The 21089-nt window shown below is 51.8% G+C and overlaps 8 protein-coding genes across 8 annotated transcripts; 5 read left to right on the top strand and 3 right to left on the bottom strand.

The window, feature by feature from the left end:
- Nucleotides 1-536: 536 nt before the first annotated feature.
- Nucleotides 537-1424, top strand: OTU2 (OTU protein; the record flags this gene model as incomplete). Its single annotated transcript, XM_064873471.1, has 1 exon — nt 537-1424. One exon carries the CDS (start codon nt 537-539, stop codon nt 1422-1424), a length of 888 nt encoding a protein of 295 aa, XP_064730575.1.
- A 40-nt stretch (nt 1425-1464) lies between these two features.
- Nucleotides 1465-2417, bottom strand: PMZ80_005051 (uncharacterized protein; the record flags this gene model as incomplete). The annotated part of the gene is made up of 2 exons (XM_064873472.1): nt 1465-1821; nt 1872-2417. 2 exons carry the CDS (start codon nt 2415-2417, stop codon nt 1465-1467), a joined length of 903 nt encoding a protein of 300 aa, XP_064730576.1.
- Nucleotides 2418-3455: 1038 nt separating this feature from the next.
- On the top strand, nt 3456-5642 carry PMZ80_005052 (uncharacterized protein; the record flags this gene model as incomplete). The annotated part of the gene is made up of 5 exons (XM_064873473.1): nt 3456-3931; nt 4104-4393; nt 4565-4975; nt 5023-5252; nt 5346-5642. The coding sequence occupies 5 exons, from the start codon at nt 3456-3458 to the stop codon at nt 5640-5642; spliced, it is 1704 nt and encodes a 567-aa protein (XP_064730577.1).
- A 1465-nt stretch (nt 5643-7107) lies between these two features.
- PMZ80_005053 (uncharacterized protein) lies at nt 7108-10449 on the top strand (the record flags this gene model as incomplete). Its single annotated transcript, XM_064873474.1, has 2 exons — nt 7108-7339; nt 7391-10449. The coding sequence occupies 2 exons, from the start codon at nt 7108-7110 to the stop codon at nt 10447-10449; spliced, it is 3291 nt and encodes a 1096-aa protein (XP_064730578.1).
- A 1246-nt stretch (nt 10450-11695) lies between these two features.
- Nucleotides 11696-12955, bottom strand: PMZ80_005054 (uncharacterized protein; the record flags this gene model as incomplete). Its single annotated transcript, XM_064873475.1, has 1 exon — nt 11696-12955. The coding sequence occupies one exon, from the start codon at nt 12953-12955 to the stop codon at nt 11696-11698; it is 1260 nt and encodes a 419-aa protein (XP_064730579.1).
- Nucleotides 12956-13396: 441 nt separating this feature from the next.
- PMZ80_005055 (uncharacterized protein) lies at nt 13397-15226 on the bottom strand (the record flags this gene model as incomplete). Its single annotated transcript, XM_064873476.1, has 5 exons — nt 13397-13764; nt 13819-14166; nt 14219-14962; nt 15013-15076; nt 15137-15226. The coding sequence occupies 5 exons, from the start codon at nt 15224-15226 to the stop codon at nt 13397-13399; spliced, it is 1614 nt and encodes a 537-aa protein (XP_064730580.1).
- A 1246-nt stretch (nt 15227-16472) lies between these two features.
- On the top strand, nt 16473-17605 carry PMZ80_005056 (uncharacterized protein; the record flags this gene model as incomplete). Its single annotated transcript, XM_064873477.1, has 2 exons — nt 16473-16904; nt 16952-17605. The coding sequence occupies 2 exons, from the start codon at nt 16473-16475 to the stop codon at nt 17603-17605; spliced, it is 1086 nt and encodes a 361-aa protein (XP_064730581.1).
- A 376-nt stretch (nt 17606-17981) lies between these two features.
- PMZ80_005057 (uncharacterized protein) lies at nt 17982-19532 on the top strand (the record flags this gene model as incomplete). The annotated part of the gene is made up of 1 exon (XM_064873478.1): nt 17982-19532. One exon carries the CDS (start codon nt 17982-17984, stop codon nt 19530-19532), a length of 1551 nt encoding a protein of 516 aa, XP_064730582.1.
- Between the last annotated feature and the right edge of the window lie 1557 nt (nt 19533-21089).

A 21089-nucleotide genomic window follows, 5' to 3' on the forward strand; every position in this document is an offset into this window, starting at 1 on the left:
CGGTGTGATCGCAGTGCCCTTCGTATGCTGCCTGATAATCGTGCTGCAAGATGAGGTAGTGAGGGGTTGCCTAATAACACTGTTACGGCTTCTTTGTTCAAGCGAGTGACCTGGTAGATGCAGCCGGCTGATGGTGGAGAGGAACAACAAAGACACTCCTACCTTGCCAACTATGAAATACCCAGATAGGAACTTGATGAAGCTTCTGTTCGCAACAAATAGACTGCGGACAATTTATCAGATTGTAAGCGCTTACTCGAGCATCCGCAACGTAGCGGCGCGATCACTGAGGGGCAACCCGTCGATGCTCTCCACCCTTGAAACGAGCGAGGCTGAATGTGTCGTTGGCTTTGGGTCTAAATTAGCCAATCATAGCGAGGCTTGGATTTGAAGGTCATGAAACCAGAGTCCTTTGTTGACTTGCCACGTCGTCATCACATTCTTGGAAGGAGATTTGCGGCTGGTTGGCGGTAGCAATAGGCAAGGGCGAATTGGGTCGCGGCAAGTGTGGAGATCGCTTTGGGCGACGGATCGATATGGAGGAGCTCCAGGCTCGCCATCGCAAGGAGCAAAAAGAGCTTCAAGGTAAGATTACCTCGAAGAAGAAGAATGCCACCAAGAAGACGAGAAAAGGTGTCAACGATGAATGTGAGCGTTTGGAGCAAGAAATGAAGGAACGGCAACAAGCTGAGGTAAAAGCCTTGGCGTTGACTCACCTTGAGGATGAAACTTCGAAGCTTGACTTGAATGGTGATGAAGATAACGTGGACCCTGTTGATCAAACCAAAACAGACACGGCAGGTGCAATTAAAGAGTCGATGGGTGCACCAAACGACAAGCAGGAAAATGGAGACACCACCATCTCAGAGTCGAAGCCCACGAAGCAGAATCGGCAGAAGGCACGACTTGCCAGAAGAGCAGCCGAGCAGCAAGCTCAGATGGAGGCTGCAGCAGAGGAAGCAGCTAACATGCCAGACCAGAGACAGCTGGAAATGGCGGCAATGAAAAAACAAATGGAAAGTCGTGGGCTAACCGAAACTATGATCCGTCCTGATGGGCACTGCCTGTATTCGGCATGCGCCCACACCATGTCTACAGACAAAGCACAAGACTACAAAGCTGTGCGATTAGCAGCAGCCGATTTCATGACTTCTCATCCAGACGACTTTGCGCCATTCATGGAAGAGCCCATTCAGACATATACGCACAAGATCAAGGACACAGCTGAATGGGGTGGCCACCTTGAGCTCCAGGCTATTGCCAAAGCATTCAACGCCAATGTAAATGTGCTGCGAGCAAGTGGCCATGTTGATCGACTCGAGCCAGAGGAGAAATCGGAGAAGGAGATATGGCTTGCTTATTACAAGCACTCCTTTGGTCTTGGCGAGCACTACAATGCTTTGAAGAAGACTTCTGCGGGATGAATGGTTCATCTATTAGAACATATCTTTGTCAGGATCCTCGTTACCGATGTCGCCATACCGAAATGTAGTCCGCCACATTGCCGTCAGCATCTTTGCCGATACCATGTGTATCGGCTGGCTGCCAGTGGCCGACGCGTTCCAAAGCTCCAGGGCCCGATTCTGCGAAAGGCTGCATTCGTACTTCACCCTCCTCACTATAGGGTATGTCTTCGCCAGGATGACTCAGATGCTCCATGTATGCCTTCGAAGGAGACGCAAAAGGAGGCCCTCCTGCATTCGGTGCTTTCGTGGTCGGAAACTCGAGGCATATCAGATTTGCCTGAGGGTTCGGGGCGAGCAGAGTTGACATTCGCTTGGCCCAAGCAGGACGCATGGAAGGCTGCATTGCGCAGAAGAACTACACGATAAGTCAGCATTCTCATGCCGTGCGTTGATCGAGTAACTCACAGTGTAATCATAGATTAGCTCAAAGACCCCTTCTTTCCCATGCTCACCTAATCCAGCTTTCTCAAGCCAGTCATCGGCATAAAAGTCGCCTTGCACAAACACTCTGCTACCCTTACTGGCTTTCTCGTCCTTGATCCTATACAGTGCTTCGTTCTCGGTCTCCTTTGCGTACACTTCACACGCTTCGACAGCTTTCGAGCTATATTCAAGACCAACCACGTCATAGCCGTACGCTTGCAGAAGCATGACGTCCACGCCTCGACCGCAGCCAGGAACCAGAGCCCGTTTCCGCCGCGTGGTACCATCAGGCAGTACCAGCTTGGCAGAGCCTACCACAGATGCGTGATTATCAAGTGTATCAGGGAGAGCCGGCGAAGGCATCATGCGGTCCCAAGGCAGAAAGTCGCCAGCTTCCCACAATTTGGCCCAGCCTTCATTGTACTTCTCACCAGTATGTTCAGTGAAGTGGTCACGCATCAATGCTCTGGACTCCTGGAGTGGCAGCTCCCGTTGCGGCTTTCGGGTGGCAGCGGGTATAGCGGCCATATCTGGATCGTGGCCAAGTTCGAGATAGGAAAGAGAAGAACGCTCTAGCCGTAGAAGACCTGCGGTTAAACTCTGCTTGTTTGAACAGCAGGTTGATATTGTCTGTGGTTTCTTGATGGAAGGCAGTCTCTGTGCTGCCCTAGCTCCGAGGATCATCAACAAGCCAAGGGAAATCCGTTGACAGATCTGGAAGACTCTGATTCAAACGTTTTTGTCTAAGTCATAGATGGATTTAGCTTCACCGCGCAGTACTTCTGCTGTATCCAACGCAGTTTATGTTGGGCAATGAGACTCGATTTAATAGTACAATATCATATACACTGCACGATTCTTGAGCTCATCACCCTCCATTGTGAAATAGCGCTACGAGATCGATAGCGTAATCGGCACACCTGCCTTAAAGCAGCATTGGAACAGGAAAGCGCCACGTGCGAGCATCAACGCGTTCCTGCTCCGTTGCCTTGAAGGTTGTCATCCTACTCTACGTCTACTTTATCTTGAAGTTGTCCTGATAAAGGACCCTAGGGGGCCATCTATCAAAGATGGAATCGTGCAAAGATGACTGTCAAGGATGCTCACCAGTATCTAGCCTCGGTTGGTCAAATCTTCCCTACACGCTGTGATCTTCGCACAGCAGCATGCGGTCTTGGAACAAGTATGCCGCGTCTTCGGCGTGTACCTTGTCTAGCCGAATACTTTTGCTTTGCGACGGGAGACCGGCACACATCTCCAAGGTGTCATTGGCTGGCGAAAGCCCTCTTTGTGAAGTGTGGGGAAGAATTGTGCTGCTGCGTACATGGACTTGTCGCTAATCACCGTCGGGAGATTCTACTAACAAAGTCGAGATCATGGACCGACCTCTGCCTCCAAAAGAACGAATGTGCGGTCAAGTACCGCTTCTAGGTGTTGCGTGCAATCGATATGCTTACGGCTGATCATCTATTGACTCAGGCATCTATGCTAGAACTCCCTTCGTGATGCTAATCTACAGGATCCTGTCTCATCTCACACGAACTACTCCGTTCCCGAACGCATCTTATGGCGGAACGATCCGAGAAACATGAGCCATGGACACCGAGCACTATAGTCGAGCTGGAAGAGCACGATACGGGGAAACATACAGAAGAGGGTCCCACAGAGGAGAAAGGGCTTCGTGTATCGTCTGCCCAAAATGACACACAATCAGAAACAACCACGGTAGCAGACCATGAGCCAGCACAACCAGAAGAGCCAGACCTTGAGCGCATAGAGTCCGTGAAGCTGCCTCTGGTCAAAGTACCACGATCCCAGAGGCGTGGTCTTTTCGCACGCTTTGCTGCCATTGCAGAAGTCACCGAGCCACATCATTACTCCAACAAGACGAAATGGCTCGTCACATTCATTGTGGCCATCGCCGCCGCAGCCGCACCAGTTGGAAGTTCTATCATTCTGCCCACACTGGATCAGGTTGGTGAGGATCTACATGCCAGCCCAACGATCACCAACCTGTCAGTGGCTCTGTACATGCTTTCCATGTAGGTCTCTCCCAACGATCCGTGACGGTCTAACCAGCAACGAGCCTCTCCTGACGCTTTTACTTCTGAAACGCATTGTAAAAGGTGTTTCGGCTCAAACATACAAGCGTTATCTACCCAGCGTCCTCATCCCAGGTTTCGCCACTACAGGTTTACTAACGTATGTGCAAAGGGCGATCTGGCCATTATGGTGGTCGAATTTCTCGGAAACATTGGGTCGCCGCACGATATACCTGACCTCGTTTGCCATGTTCGCCATCTGTGGTGTTCTCAGCGCTGTCTCAACCAACATTGCTATGCTGATAGTGATGCGCATGCTGAATGGTGGTGCTGCAGCCAGTGTCCAAGCTGTAGGCGCTGGTACCATAGCTGATCTGTGGGAGCCTTTCGAACGTGGTCGCGCGATGGGATATTTTTACTTGGGCCCGCTACTGGGCCCGTTACTCGCTCCTATAATTGGTGGTGAGTTCTCCTAAGGAGCTTGTCCGGGTTGGACATATATTGACCGGCAGGGCGCATGGTCGTTGGGAGACGTCGCACAACGTGCTTTGGGTTGAGTGCCTAGACGCTCTGATCCGAGCCTCCCTCAACATCGGTTATGCCGTTACATATTAGCTAATCTATTCGCTCTAGGTATCCTTGGTGAAGCACTCGGCTGGCGGGCTACGCAGTGGGCACTCGTGGTCTTTGGTGTCGTTGTCTGGACCCTGATCTTCTTCGCATTGCCCGAAACTCTCAAAGCCACAAAAGACCTTACAGCAGAGGCCGTCGCGGAGGGCGCCGATACTCCATCCCGCCCACAGCTGAGCCGGACTTCAACTCGAGAAGTAGTAGAGAAGAAGTCGAAGCAGTACGCGAAGGTGCTACGAATGATGTTCCTAGATCCACTCATGGTACTCGGATATCTTCGGTTTCCGCTCGTTTTACTTTGTGTTTACTATTCATCGGTGACTTTCGGAAGCCTCTATGTGTTGAATATCAGCATACAGTACACGTTTGAGAAGCAGCCGTACGACTTCACGACGCTGATTGTGGGTCTACTTTGTAAGAGACCTTCCAATACTGGGCATACCTCACTAAGCCAAATACAGACATACCAAACTCACTAGGCTACATCCTCGCCTCATTGTTCGGAGGTCGCTGGATGGACAAGATAATGGCACGTGAAGCCAGAAAACGACAGACGGACTCCCACGACCCAATCGTCCTTTTACCCGAAGACCGAATGCGAGAAAATGCGTGGCTGGGAGCCCTCGCCTATCCAGTGGCTTTACTATGGTATGGCTGGACAGCAAATTTCGGCGTATTCTGGCTTGTCCCTGTAAGCACACAATCTAATCAATGCAGCCCAAATCTCAAGCAGAATGCGAGAGATGCAGGAACAATGTTGAACCGCATACTTACGAAAAGCTAGATGATAGCCAACTTCTTCTATGGTGTTGGAAGCATGCTGATTTTCGCTATGACAACTACCATGCTCACGGAGTTCATGCCCCAAAGGTCCAGCTCGGGCGTGGCGGTCAACAATTTCTGCCGGAACATTTTTTCGTGCATTGGCACTATAGTGGGTTCGCCGTTGATCAATGCCCTTGGGAATGGGTGGCTTTTTACGATACTGGGGCTTTGGGCGCTGAGCAGCGCATCGGTCATTTGGGCCGTACGGCATTTCGGACCGCAATGGCGGAAAAGCATGGACGAGGCAGTCGGCTAGAAGCGGAATCTAGCGGTTTCCTTGAAGGCAACGTGGTGTGCCATGTGTTTCTAAAAAGGATATGGCAGTGCTCACCCACGAATTGACTTTGGACAATGAGTTGAGCCTCACCAGTGCTTATGCGCCAGTTTTGCCTGATCTGCCAGAGTGAGACTCGTCTTGGATTCGAAAGCGTCCAGTCAAGACCAGCGAATCTGCTGAGATCATTGACTTGAGGAACATGATCGCGTGGCTCACGTTAGTGATTGTGACTGACTTGGCAAGATCTAGACACCATCCGTGTAACCACAGCCTGTCAAAATGTGATTCAAATCTTGTGTACGCATCTCACGAAGTCCAGCATGCCGTGATCTACCCAAATCTGAGCTGCATAGTGAAGCAACCACTAGACATCATGAGACACCACAGATGTCGTCGCTCGGTTATCCAAAGCCTCTTCCGACCCCTGCTCAGCATGGTTTACTGGCACGGGTCGGAGCGTGGGTCTCCACTTCATCAAAGCTAATTTGAGCTTTGACTTTTACCTTGCGTGAACTGCCACTCCTGTAGAAAGAACTTCCTTCTCTTCGCTTGACGACTTGGGCCATACGCTGCAGACGTCGTGCCGGCCCAAAACCGTCATCGTACTCAAAATGGCTCCATCGCCTTACACGGCATTGAGTCAAGACATGCTGTTAGGACAGATGCCCAATCAACACGTCGAACTCGGGCATCAATACCCACCTACGTGCATGCCGTCAGCATGCGTTACAAAGCCGTCAACAACCACTCACACGACTACCCAAGCCTAATGTATCCAGTACCAGCGTTCCATGCGGGTCGAGCCGTTGCCGTCTTCGACCTGTCTCATGAGGTTGGTATGGGTGTACGCCAAGTGCTCGATTGTTCGGGAAAAGCTTCTGGCATTCCTGTGACGTGGACCAATGACAGCTGCAGCTCTCCTAATCATTGGACAATAAGCAGCAACCATGACTCCAGCTTACGGCTACAGGGCCATGCCTCATGCCTCGAGAGTCGATGAGGGCCTCGGTGATAATCACAAGTGTCTGTACCACCAGCTCACAGCTTTGACCATTGACAAGGCAATCAGTGGAAGCAACGTCGAGGCCCACGCCTGAATCCGAGTACCAAAGTTCTCAGATCCTTTAACTCTCCTACAACTCATTACGTTCTATCCTCAATCATTGTGGCTGCACTGACAAAGTACTTTCTACAAAGCCTGTAAAGGATTGTCACGTCATCCGAGCCTGACCCATTAGGATCTTGCTTAGCTATTTTCCCCGAGCGCAAACTTTCCACCGAATAGGTGGTGTTACCTCCGCTCGTGTCCTCAGATCTGCATCACCCCAGATCTGCTCACTCCCGTTGCCACCCTGAGACTAGCCGTCCATGGGTAGAAAGAACAAAAAGAAGTCCAAGCCCTTCACATGGCCTGACGACTTCGCTGAGAACAACAACACTCAAAATGCCTCGGCGGAAGGGGCAGAAATTTCAGTACGCTGAAGCTCCTGTTTTCAAATATCAAACCTTTGATCGTGATACACGAGAAAGCCTCGCGTATCATCAGAACCCTATCTTCCCAAACCAACCGATACTGTTCAGTGACCGGTTCACTAACGCAAGATCTCAGCTGGAAACACCTGTTGTTCCCGAAGAATCGGACTCAACACCTCTCGAGAGGAAACCGACAGATGAAGGTGAGACGTCGCTAGACATGTTCCGGTTGACCAAGCTAACACGAAGGACAGGATATGTCAGCAGTAATGAACCACCCTCGCCATCACTGTCAAAGGCCGACTTCGCTCCCACTGTTCCATCTGTGGCAGAAGAGGACGATGGCGACGCCAAATCGATATCAGAGAGCATGTTGCAGTCACCTAAGTCACTAGAGAGAAGATTACGAGGCTCCCTAGACTCGAAATCGATACTGGACTTGTCTGAAGTCGGCGAGATCGACCTCGACGAAGATTCCATGCCAACTGTTGAGACACCGGAAACAGTGGCTGAGGAGCCAGTTGCTGAAGACGCTGCAGCGGAAGAGGATCAAGAACCTGCCAAGGAGTCCACGCCCGCTCCTTCACCAAAAGGCACTCCCGCACCATCAGTCAAAGGAACACCTGCAGCATCTCGATCGGCTTCACCTGCCCCATCGATAGCTCGATCGGTGGCTGCATCCGAGGAAGCAGAACCCGCTGTCGACGACGGCGAGGCAGCCACAGAACAAGAGACTCAGCCAACGGACGAGCCCGAGGTCACCGAAGATATTCCTGTCGATGAAGTGCCTGACGCCGATGAAACGCCTGACACCGATGAAACGCCTGACACCGATGAAACCCCTGACGCCGATGAAGCTGCCGAAGCCGATGAGGCCTCCGACGTGGCTGAGGAAGAACCTTCGAGTGACCCTGCTGAGATTGACGAACCAGCCAAGACTGATGAGCCTCCTGAGCCTTTGACCGAGGCTGAGGCTGAGGCAGAAAGGGAGGACAAGAGCCTCGACAAAATCGAGGAAGAAGCTGAGACTACCGAAGAGGCTTCGAACCCACCAGGTGATGACGGTGATGGAGCCGTTGACCAGCCAGATACCGATGTGGTCGATGAAGACAAAGCAGCTGATACGGACGTGTCCAACGAGGCCGAGAAAGACGCCGATGCAGAATCCAATGAGAAAGAGGATGAACCAAAGCCAGAAGCAGCCGAAGAGGCTAATGAAGAGTCCGTCGCCGTTGAAGACGATGCCGAAAAGACTGCTACGTCACCACCAGAGGACGACGTTGATGAGTCAGCAGAAATTGCTGATGCCGTTGTTGTTGAAGAGGAAAAGGATGGCGACACGGAAACCGGTGAGCAGAAAGATGAGGCTTCAGAAGATGTTGAAGCTCAGCCAGAAGAAGAAGAAAAGCCGGATGAAGCTGCAGCGACAACTGCAAAGGAGCCGGAAGAGCCGGCGGCAGTCGATGAGGTAGCAGCGGCACCTGAAGAGGAGGATCAGCCTGAACCAGCTCCAGATGCAGATGCAACCGAACCCGCGCCTGATGCTTCGGCAGAAGAACCAGAAAGTGAGGACGCCACTGCACCAGATGAAGCGACAGAGGAAGCTGAAAAGACTGATGCCGTTGAGGCTGCTGATGAGGAAGCCGAAGCTCAAGGTGACGAGTGTCAGGAGCCTGCACCCGAAGGTGACACTGCTGAAGCTGCCGCGGAGGAAGCCAAAGAAGAAGCAAACGGTGAGGAGGAAACCGCAAAGGAGGAGTCTGACGCTCCTGAAGCGGACGCGACTGACGCTATCGAGGACGGTGCAACAGCTGGTGATGCAGCGGCCGACGACATCCCTGGTGCATTTCCAGACGATGCAGACTTACCAACCGTGGATGAAGAGAAGACTGCTGAAGATGAGGCAATCGCACCCGATGGTGAAGAGAAGGCTGCTGAAGACGAGAATGCCACGGAGCAAGAGCCGGTAGCAACGGACGAAGTCGCTGAAGAGTCAGCTCCTGTCGAAGAAGAAGCAGCTGCTGAAGAAGTAGATACGGAACTCCAAGCTGAGGCCGATGCGGAGCCAGCACCAGAGGTGGAGACTGTAGTAGAAGTTGAGCCAGAAGCGGCAGATGATACACCTGAGCCAGAACCCCAGGCTGAACCAGATGTCGAGGCAACGGCAGTTACAGAGCCAGAAGCAGCGGAGGTTGCGAAGGAGCCAGAACAAGAAGAGCCGGGTGAGGCTGAACCAAGCTCTGAGCCACAAGCAGAGGAAGCTACCCAAGAGCTAGAACCAGAGCCTGAGGCCGAGCCCGAGACAGAGCCACCTGCAAAGGCATCGAAAAGCGATCACAAAGTTAACTTGATCGCAGCGGCGGCGGCTGGTGCAGCAGCAGCAGTTGCAGCACATGAGGCTAAGAAGCACAGGGACAGGAAGCGTGACAAGCATTGGGAACGAGAGCCCACCTCACCTACATCAACCACGTTCAAAGACCCAAAGCACAAATTAGAACGACACAAAGACGAGTACAAACCCTTCGCTTCTGCAGTCGCAAGACAGATCGAAAAAGCCAAAGAGGAACGCGACAGACGGCACGAGACCGATGAATACAAAGAGAGACTTCGTCGGCGTCAAGAAAGGCGTGATGCCAAAGAAGCCGCAGAATCCGAAGAACGACGCAGAAGACACTCGGCCAGACGCAAGGAAGAAGAGATCAGGTACGCCTACGAAGCAGCCATGCAGAAAAAGAAAGAGGAGCTGAGACGTGAGGTGGAGAAGCAAGCCAAGAGAGAATCTGAGCGCAGGCAGAAAGAGGAGGAAGGTAAATCTACAGCACGACCTTCGAGTTACAGACACTCTTCAGCTTACGCCGGCTCATCGCGAAGGTCAAGCGGTTCAGCAGGAGAGCGACCTGCTCTTCTCAAGCGAATGACGACTGGTGGCGAGTCTGATACCGGTGGACGCCTACTCATGCTCAATATGGCGAAGGCTGGCGGTTACGATCCGCAGGACATGCCTCGGAGCAGTACTGGGTCACCTCCCCGGAGCGCCAAGTCACCTGTGCTCACCAGGACGATGACTGACAATGACTCCAACTCTGGCACGGACGCCGATGGTCATCGCCGACATCGTCACAGAAGGCGACATCACTCTCGTCTTGAAACGAGGGAAGAGTCGATTGAAACGACGAGTCGCATGGATGAAGATGGGAAGGTTGTCACGCGGGAGAAGCTCGTCCGCCGCGTTACGAGCAACGGTACTGAGTACTACGATGAGTCTCCGGGAAAGAAGCTCTGGGGCAGGTTGAAGCAGGCTATCATTGCCTAGTTATTGACAACAGCGGACAGAACCAGGCTTTGCATTAAGCACCCCACTGTTGGTACCACTGGCAAGCAGAACAGGCATTCAACAATTTAGATATCGGCGCAGGTGGCACATTGTACGAATATCTCTTCGACCCCATGCATGGACCGAACAGGAATCACTTGACAAGAGGCTAATGGTGACACGATCGCTATACACTATACAATATCGGGCTGCTATTGCCACTCACCTGGTATAGCAAGGATGTAATGGGTGCACGGACAGTGGCACGGTTTGCGAAAAGAACAATGTATAATGATAGCATGATGTATGAGATATGACTTGAAAAACATGACCTCAATTTTTATTGATCACGTCCGCATAACCAAGTTCCGGGTGCTGTTGTAGCCTAGAGAAACAAGATGAAGGCCCGGACAAGCCCGCCACTCATACCCTCGATTGGCCGACCACTTGTCGACTCTTGCTGGTGCTTGAGCTGCACGGAAACCATTGACGCCGCGAACGGACCTGAGCGGCTTTTGATCGTAGGAATGATTACGCTCTTCTCCGGGGGTCGGGGCGCCAAATTGTGCTCAGGCGGACTGCTCTGTTGTGGCTTTCAACCGATAATTAAAAACGTTTCACGGCAGGCAAAAACGGTGCACAGTCTCATAACATTGCTATGGCGCCTGGGTTTTTGGCAAGCATCCTACACGACGCTCCTGCGAAGGTGGTCAATCATCTCGGGCTTGCGGATTTGCGCGTCGCCGCCCCAACACGTGCGTGCTTGGCGCCTAACCTGTCGGCGGAATATCGTAGCTGCTTTTTCCCTGGTTTCTCTTCATCTTCTTGCGGAAGGTGCTTTTTAGCTTACTCAAAACCTGTCAAAACACGAAAGATTGAAAGGAGTAGTCGCCAGCCCGTTTCATCCTGAAATACGAATACTGAGTGGCTACCTGCTGTAGAGCATGAAAGAAACGCACGGTCAAAGATCTGAACACCATCGCATATGATCTGCATCGCATTCAAATAATTTCTGCATTTATCATTACTCGTCCACGTCCACGTTGGTCTACTCGACCAAGCAATCACCACCCGATACCACGGCACCAGGCTAGCGACCGGGCAACAAATCTAGGTACAGAACCGCATGAACATCCACACAACGATCGCACTCAGACTGTTTCTAGCTAATGTATAATCCATGGAATCCTCTCGTTCCTGTTCATGCCTGTCCGATACACATAAATCCTCAGGAAACCATCGACTCCTACGTATGCCTCCAGAAGACAAAGCTCCCCAAGAGAATGGACAGTACTAAGGAGGTGGCATAGCCCCACGTCATCAAACGCACCAGCTGCTCACCAAAGTTATGCTGTTGCGCACGAGCTCTCCGCGTCATGTGTTCTTGCGGTGGTGGTGGTGGAACGGCAACGCGGTAGCTGGCTAATATACATCCAATGCAGCAGAGCATGACGACCACATGGACTGCAAAAAGGACAGCGACAAAGGTTGTTGCGAGGAGCTGAGATCTGGACCGGGGGATGTTCATGGGATAAGCAGCAGCTTGTGCTGGAGTCGGGTCGTTCGGAGGGGCTGCAGCAGTGTTGGCTTTGGCTGCTTCTGGGGCTTTCGGGCCTGTTGGAGCTGCTGGAGCTTCAATAGCTGGAGGTTGTTGTGGAATGGGGGTTGCTTGCTGTTGGTTGGTGTTTCGATCTTCAACGCTGTGATCCTCTTTCTCGATGACCGGCGGGCCCTCTTCATCAGCCGGTACCGCCGGACTACTTTGACCTCCTGTTGGCAGTTGATGGGTGAAGTGAGGGTCGACCTGCTCTTCCTGCACTGGCAGTTCCATGATGAGGGTCGCGATATGTGCTTCTCTGCTGGTTGGCTCTTGATTGAGTGACGCTGCATTTGCTTCCCTGGTCTGGATGATCCTTCCCTCGATCACTTCTTCACAGGCTCTAGCATCGTCGCCGTTCATGGCCCTTAGTAGATCTTCACCGATCTCACCGTTGTCTAGGTCCTTCGCCTCGGTGGCACGAACTTCGGCAGTCTTATGGTCGGAGAGTTCCTGTTTTGCGAGCTCCTGTGCAGCGACGTTCTGTTCAGCGACCTCCTCCCCAGCCACCTGATCTTCTCCACCACCATCGCTAGTGGTGCCGTCACTTTCGAAATCCTCGTTTGTGGCGTCAACTGGCCTAGAAGTCGTCTGAGCCTTTGGTTTGATGGAGAGATGAATGTTCCGATGCTCGGGAGGAGTTCGCGGGTTCAGTCGCTCCGACATCCTCTGGTCTAGATTCGGAAACTCGAAGATGCTATACCGAAGTGCTTGCTGACCTGGCTCAGGGTGATCTGGATGATGGAATCGAATCTTCCCCTTCAGCTGTCTTACAGTTGAGCTGAGCATGATGTCCAGCGGCAGTGGCTGGTCCTCGTGACCTTTGGTGATAATGTTGACCCTGAAGGATGCTTCCGGGTACGATGGTTCCAAAGCAAAAGCTGATCGTTTCTCCCAGTGTGCCGACATGCTTGGGAGCGGCGGAGTGTTATGGGAAGAGGCAAGGTTTGTTACTGATCTTGTCGGCTATATACGGGCGGTTTGTCTTTGCGCTTGTGACAAAGGAGCGACCAAACGCTTCAATATTGAACCAGACCATTCTGTCGCCTGTGAATGTTCTAGCAGGCACCGTCCAGGCGGCATCACCATCTACATGGTTCATTGTACGCTGTCCATGGCTGACTGTTCGCCTTCAATACCTAATGTTCCTTCCCTGGCAGCCAGTGCCCTCAATTCTCGAACCCGCTGTACCGAAGAATTGGCAAAAAGAGCACATTGCAGAGATGTCTGAAGCGATCAATCTATTGTTTCATGCTCTCAGGGTGCCTAAAGCCAGCAAAGGACACTACAGCTGCCCACCTTCGTTCATCTTTCTTCGTTCGACCCACGGTCTCGTCCTCCGAAAACGAACTATGTCTGCAGACTAGCTGCTTTAGGCTCTGAGGTCTGTGCTTTCGTTTTCTGGACGAAGTTGCGCAGTTCGTTCTCATCGCGGGGGACAAAATACACCTTGAACGGCTTGGGGCTGTTCAACGCTCCCTCTGGATTCGCACCAAAGGTCTCATAAGATGGCGGTGGGGGATCATCTGGGTCCATCCGGATCTCGAAAGCTAGGATCATCCTCATGAGCAGCCCGTACATCATTCGGTTGGTAATGGACCATGCTGGGCAAATTCGGGATCCGAGACCGTAAGCACAATGTCCGACGCCTTCGACTTTGGACGCCAGCCACCGCTCAGGATCAAATATTGCTGATGTGGGACCATATATGGCCTCATCTGTGGGTCTGTCGTCAGCAAAACATGCGCTGCAGAGTTCGAGACGCGTCTTACCGTGGTTTGCAGCCTCAGAATTCATGTAAAGTCTTGTCCCTTGCGGGATAACAATTCCGCTCTTCAGCCGGACGTCCGAGGCGGCCGAGTGAGGAAGTGAAAACGGAAGGACGGTGTAGTTGCGCAGAATCTCCTTATACAAGGCCACAACATATGGAACCTTTTCTTCGTCGAACGCGTGTTTAGCGGCGTCGCCATTGGGATATGTTTCCATGATGTCAGCATACGCCTTCTGCTGGATCTCTTCACCTTCAGGCGAGACCAGACCACCTAGGCCTCCACATAAGTGACTGGGCAAACTCTCTGTGCTCCCTTGGAGCATCGAAGTACAGCACTTGATCGCGTTCGCTGTCGTATTCCAATTAGCCTTTTTCGACTCGACAGAATGGTGCATACCTACGCAACGTGAGGTTGTTCTCACGGTCCTGCAACACCGACGCAGCCACGCAGTCAGCCTGGTCCCCGGCGGCGAGTCTGGCCTTCAAATCTTCCAGCAACTTCATCACCATCATCGAGCGTTTCTCGGAGGCAGCTTGGCCGATCTTGCCCATTCGATGGAATTTCGGATGCAGCCTGAGAAGGGGCACAAAGTCACTCCAGGTGTTGGAGGCTCCTCTTACCGTCGTGATAATCATGGCGTTGTCAATATACTCTCTCAACCATGGGTCTGCAGCATTGTCGAAGCGAACGCCAAACGTGATCTGGAAAGCAAGATTCATCGCGACAATTTGGAGCATTTTGAGCGGATTCACAGCTTTCCTGCCGTAGTCGCCCTCTTCCGCAAGATTGACAACCATCCTGTCCCCCTCTCGGTCCAGACCCGGGTAGAATGATGGCCATTGCGAAGCTTTTAATGCTTTCATGCCAGCCATTCTCTGAGGCTTGAAGTTTGCATCTAGAGAGTGGGAGCCAAGGTCGTAACCGACATACTTCTCGAAGATGTGCTGCTTTGGTCTCGTCGAGGTGAGATTTCCGTTTGTGATGAAGATCTCCTTGACCAAATCATACGAATTGGCTATCACTACCCTGCTTCGACCAAACCTGACCTGAAGCAGATCTGAGCCCAGCTTCTTGCTCCATTCGGACCAGAGCCTCGAGTCGTTTACTCCTGAAGCACCTGCGTGCTGATGTAGGTTTCCCACAACTAAAGAGCCATTAGCTCTAAGCGTGAATTGGTTGTCGATGATTACTCACAAGGCAATGCTCCGGGAAGTTCTGGGATGCCTTTGATCTTGGGTACATCCGTTGACACACTGTACTGGTTCTATGTTAGCCCACAGGAGGTCATGTCGTGATCACTGCAAGAGAATCAACATACCACGTATAGCAGCACGAGTGCCAGGAAGATCGGGGCGGACAACCAAGTCAGTGCCGACAGGCTACCGCTACGATCCCAGAAGAAGTCCATCATCACCAAAGGTAGAGCGTTACTGGCAATCTGTGGAGGTTGCTGATCTACTGGCTTTCACTATAAACAGGTAGCCCTATGCAATGAGTGTTGCTGAGAGGTATAAAATAATTACTATTGTGTCAGATATGGACGAAGCCACAGATGGTAGGGTTTACATATGCCTTGAGCCAGCACTACAGTTACAATGTACCAACACCGAATGGATGCCGCTAATTGTCAACAACATTCTTTCCCCAGAGACTGAGCCTTGATGTCCGTTGGGTATCTCCAAAGGCCAAGTCCGCAAGGGTGCGGAGCTGAGCGTTTTATCTTCCCTACTGAGCGGTAACTTATCTTCAATGGACCCACAATCGGACTTCTCGATAACTTGAAGCCGGGTTCCCTCGTTTTCTGGGGAAGATGGTTGAGACTGATGTCGCGAAGAATGTAGTGCATTTTCTGAGGAAGGCTGTATCCAACATCTACTTGGTGAGCAATACTGCGCTTCTCGGCTGGCGCAGGGCATTTGTTGCCGCCAAAGATATGTTATCAGCACATGGCAAGGCACCATGAAACCGGGCCTAGACCCCGTTGATATCCCGCCCGAAGGGGTATATCTATACATCGTGCTTCCAACACTTTGCTAAATCTTCTCAACTGTCTCCGCACGCACCGATACCTCGTCCGATATTCATAGCTTCCTACATCTAGTCCATCACTATCATGGGTTATCTCACCCCCGTGCGGACGGCTTTATGGGGCGCTCCAGCTGAGACCAAAGAAGAGCGAAAGCTAGTCGTGAAACTCGATGTCTTCATTCTGACTTCAGCTTGCCTTCAGTATTGGGTCAATTAGTGAGTCTTGACACTGAAATCAACGATGACCATCCCGCTGACGTTCACCCCCTTTAGCCTTGACAGAGCCAATCTGAACAATGCCTATGTCTCCGGAATGAGGGAAGACTTGAACATGGTGGGCAACGACATCACCATCATCAATACCATCTTCTGGTGCGGCTATTTCCTGGGCCAGATCCCCAATAACTTGGCTATGCAATACTTTCGACCTAGAATTTGGATGCCATTTTGTATGCTTGCATGGGTCAGTCACTACACTCACGCTCTTCAACGCCACCGTGCTTGAGATGGCATCTTACTCACTCCTTAATAGGGTCTCCTAACTTTAGGCACTGGCTTCGTCCATAACAAAGTACGTTATTGTGTCGCAGTAGCAGGCTTTCAACTAACGAATCCAGGAATCGATTATGGCCATACGGTTCGTACAAGCTCTGTTTGAGGGTTCTACCTTCGTTGGAGTACACTACATCCTCGGATGTTGGTACAAAGAAGAAGAACTCGGCAAGCGTACTGGAATCTTCACTTCTAGCGGTTTGGCTGGCACCATGTTCTCTGGCTTCTTGCAGGGAGGCATCTATGCCAGTCTTAACGGCAAAGGTGGCCTGGCAGGATGGCGTTGGATGTTTGTTGTCGATTTCCTCATCACCCTGCCTCTCGCCATTTACGTCTACGCTGTCTTTCCAGATACGCCAGACAACACTCAAGCTTTCTATCTGAGTGAAGACGAGAGAAAGCTTGCAATCACACGGCTCGGACGCAGATTCGGTGCCGAACACGAGCACGGTGATGTTGGCAAAAGTATCTTCAAGCGCCTCTTTACTTCTTGGGAGATATACGGTGTAAGCAAGCCTCCGACTCACGCACGTCATACGCTGACCCACTACAGTTCTGCTTTATTTGGACGATGGGTTCCAATTGCGAGATGTTTTCTACCAACGCAATCATGAATCTGTACCTGAGTTCCCTGGGAACCTATTCCGTCGAACTAGTCAACTACATGCCCACCGGGGTGTCGGGCTTTGGCATAGTGGCCACTTTGATCCTCGGCTGGTATTCTGATTTCACCAAGAAATCATGGCATGTTGGCATTCTTGTCTCTTGTTGCGCCGTCGTCACAGGCGCGATCATGCTCAACCCACCATCCCTTGCAGGAAAGCTCTTCGCATTGTACTTGAACGGTATCTCTTGGGCAAATCAAACGGTCTACTTTGCCTGGGCGAACAGACTCACGGTAGAAGATGCTGCGAAGCGCTCGATCATCTTGGCTGCGATGAACACCAGCGCCGTTATTTTCTACTCGTTCTGGGCGATCTCCTTCTATGCTGCTGGCCAAGGACCAATGTGGAAAGAGGGTAGCATTGCAATGATGGTGTCTGGAATTTGTATGGCTGGTGGCGTCATGGTTGTTAGATATCTGGAACAGAGGGATGCTAAGAGGAGAGCAAGTGCTGTGATTGAAGCAACAGGCTCCGAGACGAGTGAAAAGCCAGACTCAAAGTTCGAGAAGGGTGCTGCCAAAGTCGCATCCAACGAAGTGTAGTTATGGAGGGCGTGGAGAGTGAGGTACCTAACAGTACTTAGCGTTTCAATCAGTTCAAGCGAAGAGATCTGTGCCAAGAATGGTTTCTCCATACGTAGGGTAAAGCTGTAGCTTTATCTTAGGCTTTCAAGCTGTGATTGCTCAACCTTTTTCAGTCCCTATGCGCTTTCCTTTCTCGATGTCTGATAGCGAAACGAATTACGACATCAATGATGCGCTCAAAACGCTGCCGACATGTAATCGCTGTCGACAACGACGTATCAAGTGTGATAACGATTTACCTGCTTGTAGAGGTTGTGCCAAAGCCCAGGTACAGTGCAGTTTTCACGACCACGCGTGCAGCGAAGATGTTCCACGATCATACCTACTGTCGCTTATGAATAGACTGCAGGAACTACAGTCTGGTGGTCAAAGTCGGCATTCGCCTCGAGACACCGCACAGGAGCGACACGGTGCTTTTGACACCAGAACTGCCACTGGGGTCCATGTGTATGCAGTATCGCGCTCAGATCGCCATAGCCCTGGCCACGGTGATGCGCAATGGGCATACTGGGGTGGACTGAGTGTTTTTGGAAGCCTGTCTTCAGCAATGTTGTCTCGTAGCATTCCTGCACCGGAGCCTGCAGCACTCGATCTCAAGTCACAACCAATTTCAGATATCTACAGGCGATTGCCGTTACTCACCAGCAGTGCAGAAATATTCTTTCCTAATAGTGGGGTTGTGCAACAGCTTGTTGAGCACTATTACTACTCTGTGGAGATGCTATATCCTGTCCTTGGAAGGACTTCCCTTCTAGCGCTGCCACAATTGGCGGCTGAACTCGACATCCTCGGTCAAGAAACCGTGGCGGCCTATGTTATTTCTGGCTCGCAGGAGACCGGTTCGGGCCATCTCATTCTTGTCATGGCAATTTCATTACAACTTCTGTCAAAGAGCGACAGTCGTCTGGCTAGCAAAGCCGCTTCATACTTTGCAGCAAGTGAGGGATATATTGCGGCAGCTCTGAAGGATCAGAACTTGAAATCTGTGCAGCTGCTGACATTGGCTTCTATCTACATCATGCTGGACGATACCGCTGGAAACGTGTGGCAGCTAATCGGACATGCCAGCCGGCTGTACTGCGACATATTGGATGGATTGGACGATGTCCATACAGAAGATTTACGCATGACGCTGCTTTCATTGGAGGTGCAATTGAGCATTGCTTACGGCCGACCTTCTGAAGTCAATTCCCCGACTTGCGAGCTTAGAAAACAGCGCCCAATTGCGGCCAACCCACTTGCCATTCTCATCGCAGACTTGTCGGGGATTAGACTGGCGACACAGGAGCGGTCCTTGAAAGCGGATGGGTCAGGAGACCTCAGCCAGGGCTGGGTAGTAGAGATCACCATGCTACTGGATAAGTGGCACAAGAAATGGCAACAGATGGCGGCATCTGCCAGCAACTTCGAACTACCAAGTCTAGAGTTCATGTACCCTTTAGCCAAGGAGTATGGTGTCTTCATTCTGCATGAGGCATTGCTCCAACTATACACGATCTCCCAAGTCGAGCAGGAAACGCGCCTCGCAACCGCCGCAGCTCTTATATCGAGCCTACACATCCTCATTGAGAAAGCTTCGCAACCAGATGCCCGAGGACGTGCCATTCAGTGCATACCGTTCCTTCCCTGGCCCTGCTTCCACAGTGTTCTCCAGGCAATCACGGTACTACTATCTGCTGGCCAAGACATATACTACAAGCACAAGCAGATAATACGTTTAGGTCTTCGGCTTTGCATGGATAGCCAACATGATCAGAACAACGCTGTATACAAAGCTCTACAGTCCAGCTGCGACCAATATGAAAACTCCAAGAGACTCGACGACCACGTCACGGCCATTGCCAGTACGACTACTACTACAGCCGAGAGGCCCTCTGCTTCTTGATGTCGGGCACAAACTCATCATAGTACGCCACCCGTCCCGTCTCCCGAATTTTTGTCTCACCCAGCGCCACCTTCGCAACCGCCTCCGCACACCACTCTGCCGGCTCCACCACCGTATCGCCTTGCTTCGCCCAGTCCTGAAACCGCCTGATCTCCTCGTCGTACATGATGTCCTTGTACTTACCCGCTATCACATCCTGGGGCATCGCCGTGTTGGTCAGTCGTGGATATACACCTTGGACCAAGACTTCGTCGCGATTCTCGTGCGCGAGCATCTGGATCAAGCGCGTGAGTGCCGCTTTGGACGTGCAGTACGCGGACCAGCCGGAGTAAGTGACATTGTTATCGCAGGCGGAAGACAGCACGACGATCCTGGGTTGGGGAGACAAGTTCGAGCGGCGAAGGTAGGGGAGTGTAAGTTGAGACTGTGTGGCATTTAGTGAGCAGTGATCTTCCCTTCATGGTGCATCTGGCTTTGAAAAGCGCCGAGGAGAAGACGCAGACATACACATGACTTCGCCCATCGAGGGAATGGAAAGAGGAAGGACAGAGAGAAGCATACCATTGCCAGCACACCAAACACATTAATTTCATACGCCCTCCTGAACGCATCGATCGACAGCTTCTCCATCCTTTCGATTGGATTGATGATCCCGGCACAGTAAATCATCACGTCGATACTTCCACCGGCTTTGGAAGCACAACCCTCCACTGCCCGCGCACGATCCGTGGGCGAAGTCACATCGCCATAACAGACATGGAGTCTGGATGCCTTCTCTGCAGGAAGCTGCTCGAGCGGAGAGTGAGATTGGGATGTGGACGGTGGGCTCAGCCCGAAGACGGTTATTTGCGTGCTGGACGGTGTAGAGGCAAGGAGAAAGAGGGCGGTACTGAGACCTATACCTGCTGTTCCGCCGACGATGAGGATGGATTGGGGGCTTGGTGGCATGGCGGTAAGTACTACTGGTGGTGGAGGTGGAGGTTTTCGGACTTTTGATTATGGCTGTTGTCTCGAGATGGTCCTTCTAGAACAAGGGAGATGAGACAGGAGTTTGAACCACCTACAAAGTGTAGAGTCGGGTTCTGCTAGGAGGTCGTAATCCACAAGCTCTAGGCTCAAAAAGGAATTGACGCTTGCCCACACTTGCCCTGCGAAGCCTTCCCTATCTCTGTTGGGAATTCATGCTCCTACTACGCCGAGAAATGCGGCGATTTGTGAATATCTGCAATCTTACTTTCATTGTCATGGGACATGCATGGCTATTTCGAACATAATCCGTATTGCTGATAGCTGTACTTACACTTGATAGGGCCTGGTTGACTCGTCAGTTTTCGCGAGACAGGGGGCGTAGAAGTCCTCTTTTCTTTCGCGCAATTCCGCTAGCGTTGCGTTGCGTCGCGGAGATCCCCGATTGTTCGAAGGCACAGGTAGTGAGAACGAGCTGACACACGCACGCATGCACGCACAGACCTAGAGCTACCTACCCAATCATGATATTGTCGAGAAAGAGAAACCTGTGCCCGGTTCTGAGTGCTGTACTTGCAAAGGGGAGGCTGG

This window comes from Knufia obscura, assembly GCF_036327395.1.
Source record: "Knufia obscura strain CCFEE 5817 isolate CBS 148926 chromosome Unknown scaffold_5, whole genome shotgun sequence".
Lineage (NCBI taxonomy): Eukaryota > Fungi > Ascomycota > Eurotiomycetes > Chaetothyriales > Trichomeriaceae > Knufia > Knufia obscura.